This window comes from Cladophialophora yegresii (genome assembly GCF_000585515.1).
Source record: "Cladophialophora yegresii CBS 114405 chromosome Unknown aczIN-supercont1.5, whole genome shotgun sequence".
Classification (NCBI taxonomy): Eukaryota; Fungi; Ascomycota; class Eurotiomycetes; order Chaetothyriales; family Herpotrichiellaceae; genus Cladophialophora; species Cladophialophora yegresii.
The window spans coordinates 370,773-389,306 of NW_006913049.1; the positions used below are offsets into that span (position 1 = coordinate 370,773).

Sequence of the window (18,534 nt, forward strand, 5' to 3'; positions counted from 1 at the left end):
GGCGTGTGGTGGCTCGTACATGTTCTTCCTGTCCGTGGGGTCTCTCCGACGCCCGCAGCTCAGCACCAGTTTTGTGCTCGCAGACCAGCAAGTCAATACCGACTGCTCATCCCCACCACGTTCTGCTCCACCAACGGAAGAACAAGAGCCACATTCCATGTAGCGCCTTACGACTCAAGTTCTGTGTTGAGTATGATTGAAATCGTTGTATTTTGACTTGAGGGAAAATGCAGTGCCTGCTGCCTCCAGTGTCTGTCTGTCTATTTTGCCCTCTCAAGAACGCTGATGCCCAACGAAATGCCATCTTCAAATATGAACTGTGGAATGGTGCTTCACATTTGACCATTTCCCTGGCTCTGTCCAAGCCCCGAAGCGACAAACCAGCACACGCAACATCACTTGAAGAGCTCCAAAATCTCTTTCATATGCGCCTCTCTCACCTCGTGCTTGCTCAACTGCTTGTAATTCTGGTTCACCGACACGTCCGCCAGCTGCTGTTTCTTCCGCTGCAGCTCCACAATCTTGAGCTCGATACTGTCTTCCATTTGATATCGCTTAATAACAACAGGCCGTTTCTGTCCAATCCGGTAAATGCGATCGACTGCTTGCGCTTCAGCTGCAGGGTTCCACATTGGCTCCATGATGAATGCACGGGACGCGGCTGTCAGGTTGAGGCCTTGACCTGCCGCCTTGATGGATGCCAGGAGAATGCGGACGTTGTTGTCCGTGGCGAGAGCATCCATAGAATTCTTCCTGGCATTGAGCGACATGGTACCGTCGATCCGAACGAAGGAGTAACCGTGATCAGTTAAGGCTCTTTCGATAAGGTTGAGGTGAGACGTGAACTCCGAGAAGATAACACACTTTAATGGGATCTCTCCGGCAGCCTCTAGTGGTTCGCTGTCCCTATACATCTCCTCGATGTCAGCTAGAAGCGCCCTGGTTTTGGTGTGAGGTCCAGTGTAAGTTCGAACCATCTCCTCTCCATCTTCCTGGTCGATTGTATCGTCTGGTGCTACGAGGATCTCCTGCGCTGTGGATCCACTAAATCCCACATATTGCGCAGCGATGACTGCCGCACAGAAAGGACAGGTGACGGTAGATTTGTTTGGCGTGCTGTCGAAATGAGGCTTCACTGAGCTGAAACAATCGCTGCAGATAAAGTCAAAGCACGGTAAGACAAAGCATCGAAGACCTTGTTCTTCATCGGTGTCGCCCTCAACCTTGATAACGTCTTTACTGATGCTTCGTTCACAGTTCCTGCAAACATCCAGCTCTGCTTCCATCCTCAGGTTTAGAGCCTCATAGGCTGCCTTTCTCGATATTGTGGGCGCCGTTGCCTCATCGTCAAGATCAATCGCCTCGTTCTTACTCATACCCTTCAGTAGTTTGAGATCTTTCTCATTGAGTAACTCTCGACCATGGGCACAGATCAGTCGAAGGGTCATAATACCTCTCAGAACGTGATGCTGAACACCGCTCCTCTTTTCTTTAGAGCGCGCCAATTCTTGAATCTGTACATGAGCTGTCTCCTTGAAGAATTCGTGTAGGCGCCTCTCATCCTCGGAGAACTTAAGTTTAGCAACATAGTCCTTTCTTTCCGGGAGGTCAACACGGTCCCGCAGCCGCCGTAATGTGAACGAGTCCACAAATATACGGAGCGCCTTTAAGAAAGAGGGGTCGCCTGATTGAGCCGGTCCTCGGATGTACTGGTTGAATCTGCCGGCGGTATCGTAAGGGTATAAGCGCAAAAACCGTGTCAGAGACCCTAGATCGTCAAGTCGATTTTGGACTGGCGTTCCAGTCAAGCACCAACGACGCTGCGCTTCTAAGGCGTAGCAAGCCTGCGACTGTAACGCCTTCTGCTCTCGGATCGTGTGCGCTTCGTCTAGAACAATCCTAAACCACTTCAGCTGCCTCAAAGGACTCACGGTGGCCTCCTTCTTGTTTGAGAACTCGGAACCAATAATTCCATAGGTGGTGATGACAATGTTATACTTCGATAACATAAATGGGTTCTTCTCTCGATTCGGTCCGTGGAAAACAGTATAGGTCATGGTATCTGGGTTGACGTGAGAAGCGATCTGATCTTCCCAGTTTTTGACGGTACTGGTCGGACAGACAATCAGAGTCGCGCCGGTGTTGGACAGGATGAGATTTTGATTTTCGTCTTGATTGTCCCTCATCACCTTTTCCTCGGCGAAATTCTTGGCCTCTTTCAGTGTGCTGGAAATAAGAGAAAGAGCTTCAAGTGTCTTTCCAAGGCCCATAACATCCGCCAGCAAACCACCAAGTACTTGATCTGGCTCGTCTCTGACAGAGATACCGGTAATGACTTCGTTGTATACGACGGTGCCATTCTGCCGCAGTTTTCTTCTCCATAAGGAAGTATTCTCGGACTCGTCGCTCCCAAAGGCACGTGACTGCTCCTGCCGTAACATGAATGTGAGCGCTTGTTTTTGGTGGCTAAGCAAGGGTGTTTTGATGAGGTCGGGCGGCGGATCGGTTTCACCAAGAGAGCGAGACGCATTTGCGAACGAATCGAAGACCTTGGACACAGCTTCCGTTGCCTCTTCCAAGGTTCGAGCATCCGATAATGGTCGAATTGTTTTGTCAAAACCTTTTGTTTGAAAGAGCGGCTTCTTCTGCGCGTGCGGGTTGTATACCGGGATACCGGCTTCTGATGCCATTGGTGGCCGTAACCAGAAGTTGTTCTGACCGAAGAGCTTGCCGACCTTAGCAGCATCACCTCGGCGACCATAGAGATTAACAACCATCTTGAGCTGCTCGGAGCAGGGTTGATGGGGCCACTCGTTCGGCTTTTTCCTGCGATTAATCAGTCTTGGTTGTGCCCTGAAGCCGTTCAAGGCGTCCATGGCAGGCGCAAGTGCGGCCGCAAAATCGGGATTGACCCTTCCGAACCGTGTGCCCCAGGGATCTAGGACCTCGATGACTGTGTCTTTACCAGCCTTGCGATCTAGATCACACTTCATCACGGGCCATTCTCGGTCCTGAGCAAACTGGCTGATGCTCTTGGGCTTCGGCACAAGATAGGCATGAACGGTAGTGGCAATATGGCCGTAGCAGACCTCCTGATCATCGAGCGACCGTTCCGAGACGATCTTCAAATCATCCTCCGACTCCCCATCTTCGTTGGTCAGATCGACCAAGCTACTTTTCATGGCTTCGGCAACTCTTTCGGGATCCGGGCGCATGTATTCACCGACAACCCCATTGCTATGGTGGTATGAAGACGAGCCCTTCTTGTTCAGGTTTTGGCGGCTGTCATCGTCCAACTTCACCCTCTTTCTCGGATTGCTCGCGCGATTCTCCACGTTGTAGAGGCTTTCCACCAAGGACTTTGTACTACTGTTTCCGTGGTTGTTGCCATTTGTAGAGGAGAGAGCTGTCCCATCGGCAAATGGCTTCAATTTGGCTGATTTCTGGTTGCGATATGATCCTCGTGGGTTCAACAACGTCGATGGATTTAATGTAGCTGACAGTCGTGCTGAATTGTGGGGAACTTGTGAATCTTGGCGCGACACTTTGTCGTCTTGTTCCATTCTATCTGGAGTCCGCGACGATTTCGGACGTGAAGCGCCGTTTATCGAGTTTGCTGCGATGCCGCGTTAGGATTTTGATGACATGAGAACAAGAATTAGGAGTGGACAGGGTGATCATTGGTGTACAAGGTTCTTTTCTCAATGTAAGAAGACAAAATGAAAACAAGAGAGTCTTACCTTGGAGTTTTGAAGCTGTCTTCAAAGACTTTGGGTTCAGCAAAGTGTGCGCACTCGCCATTTTTGTAGCCTTTGAGCGCTGCCTTCGACGGGCGCGTCACTAGGTGACAATATGACAGGGAATGATTTGAAGTGAAGGGGTGGCGAATCACATTGCGTTTGAAGTTGCGCTCGTTACCAGAAACCGCAAGGACGGTGTCTGAGGACAAAGGGAATCATGAGGCCTTCAACAACTCGTCACTGCAGGTTTACAAATTCGTGTCCACAACAGGGATATCCAGATTCATTGAGTCGCGGATAAGATTGACAGAAGCCCGAATTTATCCATGACTCTGAGATCAAAGCGGGCGCACGGACCACGCGGCTGCAGCCTTGCACTAAACTTTACCAGCAAGGCTGTGATGCAGCCTTAGCCAAGCTGATTGGTTCAATATCACAACGAAAGACAAAGCCTCTTTCTTATCATGTGCGAATGCGTCAGACAAAATCAGCCCAAGATGGTCAATGTATCTGTTGGAATCCACTCATGCTCCTCACTGTACCGACAAGCCCCTTCCCTTTGTTGATGCCCCATGCTACATTCACACGGCCTCGAGGTCTGTCAAGAGATGTCACCACTGTGACCTGGCGCACGTGAACCGACCATCCAATCTTCAAGAGCCAGCCATTCACTCCAGCTGTTCTCAGCGGCTTCAAGCTCACCATCGGTCGGGTTGTAGAGCGGTCGCATGAAGGGCACTGTTTCCAGCGGTAGCATATCATAGTCCTTCTTGACTGAAGCCCATCCGCCGCTCTTTGCGGCAAAAAGGTAGTTCCGCCTCTCTTGTTCTCTCTGTGGTCCGATTCCGGCTCTCCAGTCGTCGCCAAAGAAACCGTGCAGCACCTGAGGCACATCCATTCCCGTAACCACCAGGCGGCGCAGATAGGGGATCAAGGACACGGCCGAAGCCGCCGCCGCGGCTTCAGAAGAGGACGCTCTGACGGGCTCTCCTCTGTCTAGTCGCGCTTTCCCGCTTCGAGATCCACTCGTGCTGTAGACCGGGTGCGGAAGCCTCTGGAACGGTAAGAGGATATTGATAAAGGATGCGAAGGCCTGAACGAGTGGCTCATGTTGCGCGTGGTCAATGAAGTAGCGCTGGCAGCTTTGGTACCTAGGGAACCACGCTATGATGTCGAATTGTGGCCCGCTAGGAGGCTTTCCTTGGCTCCCTGCTTCTGAAGGACTATTGATGCCCGTGAAAGCTGCATCTTTGAGGGACCTCGACGAAGAACCAAAATTGGACTCCGACGACGACGACGAAAACGCCATTTTCAGCTATTGCGGTCCGAGCGTGGTCTGCAATCGCGACCGATTGCCCGCTGAACCGGAAAGCATGCAAGTCTCTCACCGGTTGAAAGCCGACAAATGCGTAGTAACATGGGGGCAGTACAGAGCTCTAACCAATGAGAGCATCATGAGAAGCTCTGCATCGATATCAGATTTTCCTGAAGCTGATGTGTTTCCTTGTGCGATTGTCTCATGCTATGGCCCGAGGATATGGCCGGAGTAACATCCGGAGCGGTGAGATGGTTCAAGGTGATGAACTCCTACCAGCTCTCGTTGGTAGGCGATGTCGCTCACCACTATACTCACGGGCGATGGGAGACGGAGGCACAGAGAGCCCAGTATAGAGAAATCCAGGATGAAAGCCGACTCAATCGCGTGGCTGTTGGTGACAATATTTCTCGCAGCTTGTTGGGGAGTGGAACGTGCGGCTACACGTGCTTCCCTGATGGCTTGTCGGATAATTTCCCGATTCCTTAATTTCCCGGCGTCAATCGCGATCCCCAGTTTGCGAATTATTGAGTCATGCGCTGCGCGTCGGTCTTGGTGGTTTCTTGCCCTCCTTTACCGTGATCCAGGTCCCCTATCACAAGCTTGGACTGCTGGCTACCAATGTGCTAAGGACTATGGCTCCCAACAGTTTCTCTCTGTCGACGCGGCTCACCCTGTCCAATGGTCTCTCGATACCTCAGATCCACTTGGGTGTCTACTTGATGTCAAACCGGGAGGCAACTAAAGCAGTGAAATGGGCACTTCAGGCTGGCTATCGTGCGGTTGATTCAGCACAAATGTATCGCAACGAGGCAGCCTGCGGGCAAGCCATTCTTTCCTTTCTGAACGACAAGTCTCTGAACATGACCGGGTTGGCCCGAAAAGATATCTTCTTCACATCTAAGCTGGCCACCAACAGCAGCTATGGAGCAGTGCGTTCCTCCATCAAGCAATCAGTGGCAGCCAGTGGCCTCGGGTACATCGATTTGTTTCTGCTTCACAGTCCGTACGGCGGAAAGGACGCTCGCCTGTCCAGCTGGAAAGCGGTCGAGGACGCCATTCAGGATGGTGAGATCAAGATTGGAGGGGTGAGTAATTTTGGTGTCAAGCACCTAGACGAGCTCGCCGCGTCGAAGCCTCGCATCATGCCCGCTGTCAATCAGATTGAAGTGCACCCTTTCAACACGCGGACAGACATTGTGCAAGCGTGTCAGAAGTACGGTATCCTGGTAGAAGCATACGCTCCTCTAGCGAGGGCCCTGCGTATGCAGCATCGTACAATCGTCTCATTGTCGAAGAGATATAATTGTACTCCGGCACAGTTGATGATTCGGTGGAGTCTTCAGCATGGATACATCCCACTGCCGAAAAGCGTATCAAAGGATCGGATCGAGGCAAACGGGAACATCAGTCACTTCGAGATTCAAAACGAGGATATGAAGAAGTTGGATGACCTTGACGAGTACCTTGTTACTGATTGGGATCCTGTCGATGCAGACTAGCAGTCGTCAAGTCTGCATCTACTTGTGCAGAGCGAAGCATAGCTGTATGCGTGGCGAGTGCAGGATGGGTATAGCCATCTTGCTAGGGAATATCAAGCTGATGCCCGACTGGTCGCCCACTGAATAGGTATTACATAGGCCAGCCACGAGCACTCAATCTGTACAGTATCGGTGACTGACAAGACAGCAACGATCATGCCGCCATTTGAGTCGTCGCATCCAATGCAACGATACCCCGCATCTACCCATGACGTAGACGGCGCGTGTTGTGTCTATGAGTACTCGCACCGAGTGAATTCTTTCCTAGGTCGCAAAATCTGATGGCATACCAAGTACAAAGCTTAGGTAACCTTGGCTTCCTTTGATATGCCGAAGAAAAGGCGATTTGAACAAGGGTGACGGATGGGTGCGTCGGGCTCCTGATACACGGCGGGCCTCGGGCACCATCCCTGAATCGGGGAGCATTGGGCACGGCGTGACGGGAGCAATGGTCCTACAAGGCTGCGCTTCTGCAATCATGGAAGGTCGTACTCCGTATCGCTAGAGAGGACGCATTCTTTCCACAGACGGCGACCGGGTTCCCCGGGTCACCTATCAACTGATAGGAGGAGCACCGTGTGTATACCTTGCTGACCGCTTGCCGTGCAGCGCCCACCCGACAAGCAGGGCCGTCAGGGAAAGAGAGCAATGTCTCCCACATCGATTGCGGTAGAAGCATCGCTCCATTGTCCCTGCTTTGTACCTGTACATGAGGATTCGGAGGCTTGTGAAGACTAGAGTGCGGCGAAAGACTTCCTCGACGCATTGCCCGCCGCGTGTTTCCTGTTGAAACTGAAGAGGTTATTGTGCGGAGAATGCAAGTCTTTGCCTACTTCCCACCTCGTACAAGACGAGAAGCGTCCGTTGAGGCCTTCCTAGGAAAGCTTGTCCCGCTTCTCTTATGTACCAGTGCAGACGAGATCCATCCTTCCACGTTCTTTCGCCCCTAATTTTCGATTCCTTACTCCGTACAACCCTTCTTTGCAGGGATGAGGCGCGGCGAATTTCGACCGCTGCTTTCTAGTGTTCTCCTCAGTTGGACGACTTGAACTTCGACCTGCCTTTGTCTCGGCCACAATAACCCCAGACATACTCCCAACGCGGTACCATACGAAAGAAGGTGCTTACGGTTCAACGTTCATACTGCCGGTGGGTGGAGAAGTGTCAAGTCCCAGGATCAGAGGTACGAATATCAAAGGTTTGCCAAGTGGAGTAGAAGAAGATCTGCAAGATCACCCTCGACCGTGGGCAAAACCACAGAATGCCCTTCCCACTCCGTCACCGGACCACTTCTTCAGAGCAGTCCGGGGTTATACCAGCGATGTCGTATTATTTGATTTCGACACCACAGAAATTTCGCAGGTCGATCAGGATTTATCCAATCTGTACTCCGTATGGAGAGTCATTTCGCCACGTCGTGGGCCGCGCGCAGACAAACCGAAAGACAACCGCATGCTTTTGTACAGTACCTCCTACTGTGGTGTTTCTAGGCCTCAGCAGCCGACTCTAGGCCTCAGGCGTGCTGACTCAGGCTGTAAACCCTTGCATATCGAGCGCTGGTCCTTGGTTTGGGCGGCAGATGGTGCGTTAGCTGCAGAAGATGCGCATGCACAGTTGGTCGTGCTCCGTGCTTCCAATGCGACCCAGATTCGACTGGTCCGACAGTGCTTGCGCGGCGTGCGTGGTGTTCGCCTGTCAGTGATTCTCATTGAGGTTTTCTGTCCGCACATTTCCAAGCCTTGATTTGCCATCATCGCTACCGTCGTCAGAAGAAGAAACGTACATCAGCCTGGCAGACAGGCTCTCTTGGGCACCTGTACGAAAGCCTCTGTGTGGCTCTGTTCGATGGGTAGACAAGTGATACGTTCTGGCAGTATCGCGTACAACTACCGGTGTATCTCGTGTGTTATTCCCACTCCCAAGCCACATTAATCAATCACCGAGGATGGGATTGCTCTGATCCTTCCCGCCTGCCAGGTCCCATGTCGCTGCATATATTGCAGTTACACACGCGCGGGAAACACGTCGTGGCCGATGTACGAACTGCCACCAGCCTGCACCCGACATGGGTGTCGATTGGCTGTGCGCGGCTCACTCCATCCTCCTGCACATGGAGCTACCCTCCAAGTCTGATGGACCGACTCCTCGAAACGTGCTCGCGCGATAAATGGGACCTGGCGAGAAAGCCACCGTACTGTGTGCGTAGCACGATAGGCTACCTTTCCTACCCCTCCACACCGGCACGGGCATCTCCCATACCTCCTAGTGGCAGCGCGGATGGCAACAAGAGTTAAGACTTGCCCTGCAGATTGGTGGGCGATCGTCTGAAATCCTTCCCACCTCGCTGTCGGTCTCACAACTGGTTCCCGTTCCATCCAAACTTATTTCTGGCTTGTGCCTCCCGAAAACCCCAGCAGCAATACCGCAAGATTTGAGTGTACAAAATACTTGGAGCTCCCCAGGAGGTCTACGCTGGGGGTCGCCTCCCCAAGCCCACGCTCGACCGCCACCTTGGATCTCACTTCCACGATGCAACTCCGGCTGAGGACTCGATGATGGTCAACCAACGCCCCTCGATCCTCGCTTGAATTCCTCGGTTTCGGTGCCACTGCGACATCCTTGGACGCACGTGGCGGTCTTTTCTAGTGATACGCGCACCTGAAAGCTATGAATTGTATCTCCTCTTCTGTTCGATCTGCAGTGTGTATTCGATCCTCGAAATAACATCTGCGAACCGACGTAGGGCGGCGAGGTAGCAGAGACGTACAATTGCAGCAGGTGTACTTGGGAGACGCTCGCAGAAAGCCAGACTGGCGACGTACAAAAGGACATTGTCCTTCGCATATCTCTCTCAGCCTCAACATGGACTTTTCATATTTCACATCGGCGCCACAGCCCTATCAGTTCTTCGGCGTGCCGCAGACGCCCTCTGCAACCCAGACTGGTCACCTAGACGAGTTTAGAACCGCACCTTCGACAGTGAGTTGTACTAGAGGAGACGAGACGATGGTCTGACCTGCCTGCAGGACCAATACGATGCTGCCTTCGCGGCGTTTCAACAGAGCTTCCACTATGACCCGGCCACATTCCTAGCCCAACCACATCAAGCCTCTACCCAATCCCCACCGATCCACGGTCAGCATCAGGACTCGATGATCTCGATGTCAGACATGGACATGACCACCCTGCCTGCGCCGGCGGCCGAAGCAACGCCTGATGAAGCGGGGTTAGCACGAAGCAGCAGTGAAGAGAAGGACCTTTTGACACCCCAGCAAAGTCGAAGAAAGGCACAAAACAGAGCTGCGTAAGAAGAATGGCCACACCTCCATCTCTCGAGAGTCTAACGGTGACTGTAGTCAACGAGCGTTTCGCGAGCGCAAAGAAAAGCATGTCAAAGATCTCGAAGCCAAACTCACCAGCCTGCAGCATCAATCACTGAGCTTGAACGGCGAGAACGAACGGCTACGGCGCGAGTTAGCCAAGATTGCAACAGAGAATGAGATCCTTCGAGCCACATCTGGCGCGGCATCAAATGGTCCGACCCCGTTTATGGAGGAACCCGATGAGTTGGTGGGGCCCCTGGGTTATATCCCCACAGATCGACATTCCAAAGACCGTTCCCCAGCCAGCAGCTCAGGATCTAGCTTCGGCCTCAGTTCGAAATACGCTCACTTTGGGACTCTAAGAACCATCAGCGTAGACAACGACACTGGGGAACCTCTGCTGGGAGCGGGCGCCACCTGGGATTACATTCAAGCGCACGAACTCTTTCGCAAGGGGCTAGTGGACGTTGGCGATGTCTGTGAGCGATTGAAGAAGATGGCAAGATGCGATGGTCAAGGGCCAATCTTCCTTGAGAGTGACGTCCGACAAGCCATTTCGGAGAGCGCTGTGGCAGGAGGACGGGATGAGTTGATATAACTGCCATATCATCTCGTGGTCCGTGCATCAGTTGCGCTTCAAGATTTTCCATCTGAACTGGGTCATGGAGCGCTGGCGCTGAAGAGTACCGGTGCCCGGCCGAACGGACTCGCGAAGCATCTGAAGTGAATTTATCGGATTTGTTCCCGTACGAGCTGTTGAAATGCCTCTACGAGGGTGGAAGAACGCCATCAACAGAACCATGCTGAGTCTATTTGCACAACTACTTGCAGGACGCATCTGGTTACGCCTCACCAACGAAGTTTTCGCAACGGGATGACAGGAAATGATTGAATCTCTACCAGTCCGAGCAGACTAGGGACAGAGATCTGCATACAATCCTCACCAGCCTCTTCAAAAGTGGATCAAGAGACCCTGACAAAACGGTCTGCGTCCTGCTATGTCAGCCACAGAGATCTGGACGAGCCCGCACCCAAACACGAGGGCTCCAACATTGGTACGCCATTAGAAGCAACATCCACCTACAAACATTGCGGCTTACTGAGATCAGAAGTATATTTTGCCGGATGCATTCTTTATCATTCAGGGCCTGGATATCTGATCGGATTCGTGGATCTGAAAAGTTGACCGGCGCAAATACTGACAGCATTTGCCGCATCTGTCCAGGACGCCTCTTGTGGCCACTTCACCGAAATAGACCCCCACCGTGGCCTATTCGCTTTAGGTCACTCTGTCTCGGATGCACGCCCGACTCCAAGGCGCGAGACAATCGCACCCATGCCTCCTAGACCCATTGCTTGGGGGACCAATGCAGCTGGATCCGTTCGTACGCTCTAGTGCAGGACGAACAACATACGTCAACGCACGTATAAAGGAGCTTCCTGTGCCAGCCACGATCATAGTTGAGAGTCGACGAAGCCTGAAGACACACAAGCTGCTCGGCAGCGGGAATATCTCGGATGCTGGCCTGTTATTAGAGGGCAACTCTGAGAATTATATCATCCCATTTAGACATAACAGCTTAAGGTCCGGATTTGCTAGTTGTTAGGCGTAGTCGATCGCGCCTGCAGGTTCGGTAGAAATGGGGTTGAATGTGGTACCAGTCAAATGGAAAACCTCGTGTTGTTAGTCCCAATCATCGTCGCCATCGTCATGGTTATCCCTGCTGCTGTCGTCGTCTTCTTCCCTCCGCTTCAGGCGCACGTCGCTCTCCTGGAGAGCCCCAACCTCGACGAGGACCCTCTCAATGTCCTTCAGATTCGTCCTTGCGCCGTTAAGCTGACCTAGCGTCACAATCTGGCGCTTGATGTCGCCGTCCTTGTATACCAGAATGGTAGGCGTGTTCCGATCAGGGTAACCCTCGATACACATATCCGCCCTGATTTCGCAGAATTTGACGTCCCCAAACTTCCTCGCCGCCTCCCTCCAAATCTCGGAAAGGACGCGAGACTCGATGTTCGTGCCTGTTGAAGACGTCAAATTGACCAACACAAAGGCTTTGGACGACTCCTCGGTGACGTCCCGCGCATAGTCCGGTTTCTGAAGAGGATAGACCTGCCCATAGACAGATTTCTTCTGCAGACTTGACAACTCCGCCAGGCGCTTTTGGCGGTACGTTTCGAGAAAAGCCTCGTCCTCTTCGTCCTCCAGCTCGTGGAGTTCGTCGAGGTCCTTGTCTTCGAGACGGTTTTCGTGGGCGCGTTTGGCGGCTTCTAGGAGCGCTTCTTGGATTATTGGTTCAGGATCCGGTGGCTTTTCGGGAATGATGCCATGCTTGCGGAGGATGTCGTTCCTGTGGAAGTAGTGAGGTTAGGAGCATTGGGAGCCACTTCACGGTGTGGCGGAAAGCGAAACCAACCATTCTGTATCTGCATCCGGGTTATCTATCGGAACATTAACCGGCATGTCCATCTTGAAGTTGGATAGTCTGGATATGCGGAAGAAAAGACGAGGGTGAACAACATCGAATTGTACACATAGTCAACGCCCGAAAGAAGGCTGATCTTGTGTGAAGTGGTGGTGTGAAGTCAGCCACACTGTGGCTGTCACATGTGGCTGTGGCTGCAGCACACAAATTATTGGCAGCGCGGGAGGACACCGTCGACAACTCCACGCCCGCAGCGGCACAACACTCGACGGCAACGCTGGATATACCCTCGCTTTAGTACGGAAACACTCCCTCTGCTCTATACATCCTTCACTTCAGTTCGCCTCTTCCTGCGAGATGATCCTGCGGTAGTCGCTGCACACTCCATCCCATCAGCTTCTCACCCCAGGGGCCATCCTCCTCGTCCTGAACGCTCGGCCTACCATTAGACGAATGCTTGTGTGCTCCTGCCGTTCAAGATGAGTTACGCAAAGAAGGATGAGGATGCCGACCACTCCAGCTTCAAGCTGGACCGCACTTCTGTCTTCCAAGATGGTACTGCCTCCTCTCTTTCTAGCCGTCTCGGACACCAGATATTGACCTAGGTGTCCAGCCCGACTGTTCAACTCGTCCCCCATATCGCCTCGAAAATGCCGAACACTCCTCACCAAGATTGCTGTCCTCCTCTTCACGGGGGAGAAGTTCCCCACCAACGAAGCGACAACCCTATTCTTCGGTATCTCCAAGTTGTTCCAGAACAAGGACCCTTCGCTCCGTCAGATGGTCTATCTTATTCTCAAAGAGCTGGCTCACACTGCCGAAGATGTCATCATGTCCACGAGCATTATCATGAAGGATATGACTGTGGGCAGTGAGATCATTTACAAAGCGAACTCGATCCGGGCGCTCTGCAGGATTATTGATGCTACAACTGTGCAGGGCATTGAGCGGTTGATCAAGACGGCTATTGTGGACAAGTCCCCCGCTGTCTCCTCGGCCGCGTTGGTATCGTCGTACCATTTATTGCCCATTGCAAGGGATGTGGTCCGGAGGTGGCAGAGTGAGACCCAGGAGGCCGCCTCATCATCCAAGTCAAGTGGAGGATTCCTGAGCTTCGGTGGTAGCTCGCAGCACTCGCTCGCCGCGGCTAATACCAATTATATGAACCAGTATCATGCGATCGGTCTGCTGTATCAGATGCGATCACATGACAGGATGGCCCTGGTGAAGATGGTTCAGCAATACGGTGCTGCGGGAGCCGTCAAGAGTCCGGCCGGTGTTATGATGTTGGTACGACTGGCTGCTAGACTCGCCGAGGAAGATCCTAGCCTCAGAAAGCCAATGATGCAGATGCTGGACACATGGTTACGGCATAAGAGCGAGATGGTGGTCTTCGAGGCCGCAAAGGCCATTTGCAACATGCCCGATGTGAGCGATGCGGAAGCAGCACAAGCCATCCACGCCCTCCAGTCCTTCTTGACGTCTCCGAGAGCCGTCACTAAGTTTGCCGCGATTCGGATCCTCCATTCATTCGCCTCGTTCAAGCCCCAGGCGGTCCATTCCGCGAACCCCGATATCGAAGCCCTGATCTCAAACACGAATCGGTCCATCGCCACCTTTGCAATCACCACACTTCTCAAGACCGGTAACGAAGCCAGCGTGGACAGGCTTATGAAGCAAATCGCCGGCTTCATGGCGGAAATCACGGATGAGTTCAAGATCACAATTGTTGAAGCCATCCGGACATTATGCATGAAATTTCCCAGCAAACAGGCTGGCATGCTGACATTCTTGAGTGGCATCTTGAGAGACGAGGGTGGTTATGAGTTCAAGCGTGCTGTCGTGGAGAGCATGTTTGACCTGATCAAGTTCGTGCCGGGAAGCAAAGAAGAGACCCTTTCACATCTTTGCGAGTTTATTGAGGATTGCGAATTCACAAAGTTGGCGGTACGGATCTTGCATCTCATTGGCGTCGAAGGGCCAAAGACACCTCAACCTACAAAGTACATCCGGTACATCTACAACCGAGTTGTGCTCGAAAACGCACTGGTCCGTGCCGCAGCGGTCACGGCTCTGGCAAAGTTTGGTGTGGGACAAAAAGACCCCGAAGTCAAGAAAAGCGTACGAGTGCTGCTGGAGAGGTGTTTGGACGACACAGACGACGAAGTGCGCGACCGAGCGGCGTTGAACCTCCGACTGATGCAGGAGGAAGATGACGTCGCTGAACGCTTCATCAAGAACGATTCCATGTTTTCACTCTCGACTTTCGAACACAAACTCGTCATGTACGTCACGTCCAACGACAAGTCTGTCTTTGCCAAGGCATTCGATATCAATTCTGTGCCAGTCGTGTCACACGAACAAGCACTGGCAGAAGAACGCACCAAGAAACTCACCACCGCAACACCGACACTCAAGCCACCAAGTACAGGTCCTGCGAAACCCAAGGCCAACGGCGCCGCAGAAGGTGCTGCCGCCGGCGCAGCAGTCGCACAGAAATACACACAAACATTCTCCCGGGTACCCGAGCTTGCAGCATACGGTCCTGTTCTGAAATCCAGCAATGTGGTAGAACTCACCGAGTCCGAGACCGAATACGTCGTCTCCGCCGTGAAACACATCTTCAAGGAGCACGTGGTCATCCAGTACGACATCAAGAATACTCTGGGATCAACGGTTCTCGAGAACGTCACCGTCCTGGCCTCCCCAGCAGAAGAAGAAGAACCCACCCTCGAAGAAGAATTCATCATCCCGGCCACCGCTCTGAAAACCAACGAACCGGGGGTTGTATACGTCGCATTCCGCAAGGTCCACGGCGAATCCTCCTTCCCCATCACCACATTCACCAATGTCCTCAAATTTACGTCCAAAGAAATCGACCCTGTCAGTGGAGAAGCTGAGGAAGGAGGCTACGAAGATGAATACGAGATTGAGAACCTTGAGCTCAGTGGGGCCGATTTCGTGAGCCCAGCTTTCACAGGCAGTTTCGATCATGTCTGGGAAGGCACAGGCGCTAGTGGGGAGGAGGTGAGCGAGACGCTTGTGTTGGGTGGCGCAAGTGTTGAGGGCCTGGGTGGTAAGCTATTCCATTGTCGATTGGGCTGGGATGCGATGCTAACAATAGCGTGTGGTACAGATGCTGCAGAGCAACTCACTTCGGCGCTATCCTTGCAACCCCTCGAGGGCACAGACGTGGTCCTATCCAACACGACGCACACGCTCAAGTTGTACGGCAAATCCGTCACGGGTGGCCGCGTGGCCGCGCTGGTCAAGATGGTATACTCGGCCAAAACGGGCGTTACTGTCAAGGTTTCCGTGCGGACGGATGAAAGCGGCGGTGGCCTCGCGCAAGGGATGGTTGGCGTTTTGTCGTAGCGAAAATAAGTAGGGGTGGGCGGCGGAGACTATCTATGAGAAGCTACCTATGTCAAGCACCTGAATCAGGACCTGAGCCTGGGTCCAGAACCGGAGCCGGAACTGGAACCCGAAGCCGTAACAAGGCCAGGGTCGGAGTGGCGAGGGGAGGAAGACGACCAAGCAACGCATGCGCATGGCGAGGAGGGACCTGTGGTCAGGTCCTGGTGACATACGTATGACATTCATGGGTACCATTGACTCTGTCAAGGTGTCAGGGGAGGACCAAAAACCATGATCATGATAGATGCGGAAATGGCTTGGCTTCACTGCACTGCACTGGCCCTTCCTACCCAATTTGGAATGAGATGCATGCAAGCATGAAACCTAGCGCTGTGCAGCGCAGTGGTATATTACGGCGTACGTTATGCCACGTTACATTATGCTATGCTAAGCTATGCTTTCACGTGGCATGGGCATGGCATGGCGTGATGCGTGACACGGGTGATCAGGGCAATGGAAAAAGAAAAAGGGAACGTCTGGGGTTTCTTCATTCGTCTAAATTGGTGTTGGTTTCCAGAGTTCGAGCACCCGATAACTCGAGCGGTACTGCATACTTCAAAGACCACAGGCGGGCGCTCCGGAGATGGTTGCAGATTCGTAGTCCGCGTGCCGTAGACTATGCTTGTGAGCAGGCGTGTGTCTCCGAATGGAATGGATCAGTCCATGGCTACCTCGCGAAACCTCGGATCCGCAGATCGGAAACGGACGGCAGAACTTCCCTCTTCCAAGGCCGTCAAGGCAGCTAAGGTAGCGAGGTAGTGAGGGCCATGCTTCTTGGACGTCGTGACAGCTGCATCAACATGCAACGCGCACCTAACTGAGGGTCTGGGGGCAAGGTCGCAGAAGGTCCAGGCCAGGGGGTCGAGCTGCAATGTGCAGAAACAGGCTGTGGTCTCTCATTTCGTACTGTTGTCTCGCGACTGGTGGAGCGCAGAATTCAGGTCTCGACCGGGGTGCATGCTCCATTCCCCAAAGTCCAGCGAGATGCTCTTACGAGGCTGCCCGTTGTTGATATTTTTGCTGGCTGGTGAGGCGCTAATATATAAGCATCACTTCCTCGCACGTGCCGGTCTTCCGGCCTGTCTGGCTGGAGGTGCTGATCCATGGTCAGGCGGTGGATACCTGCGAGGAACGTCTGTATGTCGCTCGTGTTGTTGAGCTCTGAAAGCGCCATTCATGCCTAGAGCGTGGGTTGCCGATATACCTGTCACCAAGCAAGCCGAAAGGCGTATCATTCAGGATTGTTGGAATATCCCACCGGCTGGAGCAAATCGTGCCAAACAGGATGATCGTGCCAGCTCGAGTAATCGAATAGATGTGTCCAGCTTGGACACACACAATCCATCAAGCCTTCTTCTTTGGCCGGCTCTTCTTCGCGCTCGCAGGCACGGGGCTCGCAGGCACGGGGCTCGCCGTCTCTAGCCCTGTGGCAGACGTGGAAATCTCCTCGGCCTTGGTAACTGGCATCAACACAGGTATTCTCTCGCTGGGCTTTTCCTTGCTGCTCAGCTCCGCCTGTGCTGTCTTCAAGACATCGATATTACTGTTCAACCACTGCTGGAACTCTTTGTGCTGGAGGTATCCGTGGGTGTTGAACCACTGGGTGAATTTGCCGGTAATCTCCTTGTCTTCCCAAGTCTTGCCCGTCGAAGGGGCACTGTACCTGACCTTGAGTTTGTATTCGGGGACGTACTTTTGCGTCGAGGAGCGGAGGGTCAGCTATGACCATGTCAGTTGGCCGTTGCATTTGGCAGGGTGCCATAAGGCATCCGGGAACATACTCGTTGTCCTCCTTCTCTCACGCCAGAAAAGACCGTGCCCGCCTCGACGGCCCAAATCCAGTACGTCAGGATACCGTTCAGAATAAAATATGAGACACAAGCAGGGCCGGTGTACGCCTTGGTGGCATCCCAGCCGAGTTTCCAGTCTGCATAGAACAAGGCTCCCGCGATCAGGACGGCGGTATAGCCCAGAACAAGTTTGATGTTGGTGGTGAAGTGGTCTTGTTTGAATGTGTAGGGTTTCGGCAGGCTGGTGAGGTATGGCGCGAGGGCATCATCGGTCGCGTTCTTGAGGTCTGTGGGTAGTTAGTGAGAGAGTCCGCAGAAACGGGGCATGCTGTCGTACCGTTGCTGGAGTACAGCGACACCTTCTGGGGAGGAGACGCCATCCCTACGGTGTCTGATAGTGCAGTGTAGGCAGGGGAAGAGAATGATCATGTGCTTGTACGATTGTATTGGACAGCGTGTGCTGAAGCCAAAATAATCCGGGGAAACACCGAAGTTGGAGTCCGTTTAGCCTTATGTAAGCCACCAACAACATCTTGGTGACTGCACGAAGCTTCACACCTCTTTCACACGGGGTTCATTAGGTACCTCCAGGTATTCTCCCTTCACCTTCCAAAAGTATATGACTTTTCCAAGAACCTTGAGATCGATCCAAGTCAGCTACTCTGCAGACGTACACCATCTTGTTCTTGATTACTCTGCACCACTCAAACCAAATCTTGTTCTATCGTTCTCTTGTTGTACGGTTCGCACAATCTGCCGTCTGCCCCGTTGTCGTCCGCTACAGATTCCCGTACCCTGTCTCGCCTGTGTTGTCGTGCATATCCTCTCAGGCCCCACCCCACTGTGCCATTGAGTGCCCTGTAAGCTACAGTGTTAGAAGCCACGGAAGGTTAGTAGGGCAATCCGGAAAGGAACATCTCATCCTTCATCTTGGCGATCGAGCTGAAGTCGAATCTCGCAGCATGGATATGTGTCTACTTCC

General features: G+C 53.0%; 7 protein-coding genes across 7 annotated transcripts; 3 read left to right on the plus strand and 4 right to left on the minus strand.

Moving 5' to 3' along the window:
* Window positions 1-395: 395 nt before the first annotated feature.
* On the minus strand, window positions 396-3,563 carry A1O7_06863 (uncharacterized protein; the record flags this gene model as incomplete). The annotated part of the gene is made up of 1 exon (XM_007760863.1): window positions 396-3,563. The coding sequence occupies one exon, from the start codon at window positions 3,561-3,563 to the stop codon at window positions 396-398; it is 3,168 nt and encodes a 1,055-aa protein (XP_007759053.1).
* A 778-nt stretch (window positions 3,564-4,341) lies between these two features.
* A1O7_06864 (uncharacterized protein) lies at window positions 4,342-5,049 on the minus strand (the record flags this gene model as incomplete). The annotated part of the gene is made up of 1 exon (XM_007760864.1): window positions 4,342-5,049. The coding sequence occupies one exon, from the start codon at window positions 5,047-5,049 to the stop codon at window positions 4,342-4,344; it is 708 nt and encodes a 235-aa protein (XP_007759054.1).
* Window positions 5,050-5,690: 641 nt separating this feature from the next.
* A1O7_06865 (alcohol dehydrogenase (NADP+)) lies at window positions 5,691-6,557 on the plus strand (the record flags this gene model as incomplete). Its single annotated transcript, XM_007760865.1, has 1 exon — window positions 5,691-6,557. One exon carries the CDS (start codon window positions 5,691-5,693, stop codon window positions 6,555-6,557), a length of 867 nt encoding a protein of 288 aa, XP_007759055.1.
* A 2,901-nt stretch (window positions 6,558-9,458) lies between these two features.
* Window positions 9,459-10,517, plus strand: A1O7_06866 (uncharacterized protein; the record flags this gene model as incomplete). The annotated part of the gene is made up of 3 exons (XM_007760866.1): window positions 9,459-9,575; window positions 9,623-9,900; window positions 9,953-10,517. 3 exons carry the CDS (start codon window positions 9,459-9,461, stop codon window positions 10,515-10,517), a joined length of 960 nt encoding a protein of 319 aa, XP_007759056.1.
* A 1,086-nt stretch (window positions 10,518-11,603) lies between these two features.
* Window positions 11,604-12,389, minus strand: A1O7_06867 (uncharacterized protein; the record flags this gene model as incomplete). The annotated part of the gene is made up of 2 exons (XM_007760867.1): window positions 11,604-12,270; window positions 12,337-12,389. 2 exons carry the CDS (start codon window positions 12,387-12,389, stop codon window positions 11,604-11,606), a joined length of 720 nt encoding a protein of 239 aa, XP_007759057.1.
* Window positions 12,390-12,824: 435 nt separating this feature from the next.
* A1O7_06868 (uncharacterized protein) lies at window positions 12,825-15,720 on the plus strand (the record flags this gene model as incomplete). The annotated part of the gene is made up of 3 exons (XM_007760868.1): window positions 12,825-12,900; window positions 12,959-15,421; window positions 15,482-15,720. The coding sequence occupies 3 exons, from the start codon at window positions 12,825-12,827 to the stop codon at window positions 15,718-15,720; spliced, it is 2,778 nt and encodes a 925-aa protein (XP_007759058.1).
* A 1,386-nt stretch (window positions 15,721-17,106) lies between these two features.
* A1O7_06869 (uncharacterized protein) lies at window positions 17,107-17,932 on the minus strand (the record flags this gene model as incomplete). The annotated part of the gene is made up of 3 exons (XM_007760869.1): window positions 17,107-17,481; window positions 17,544-17,839; window positions 17,890-17,932. 3 exons carry the CDS (start codon window positions 17,930-17,932, stop codon window positions 17,107-17,109), a joined length of 714 nt encoding a protein of 237 aa, XP_007759059.1.
* Between the last annotated feature and the right edge of the window lie 602 nt (window positions 17,933-18,534).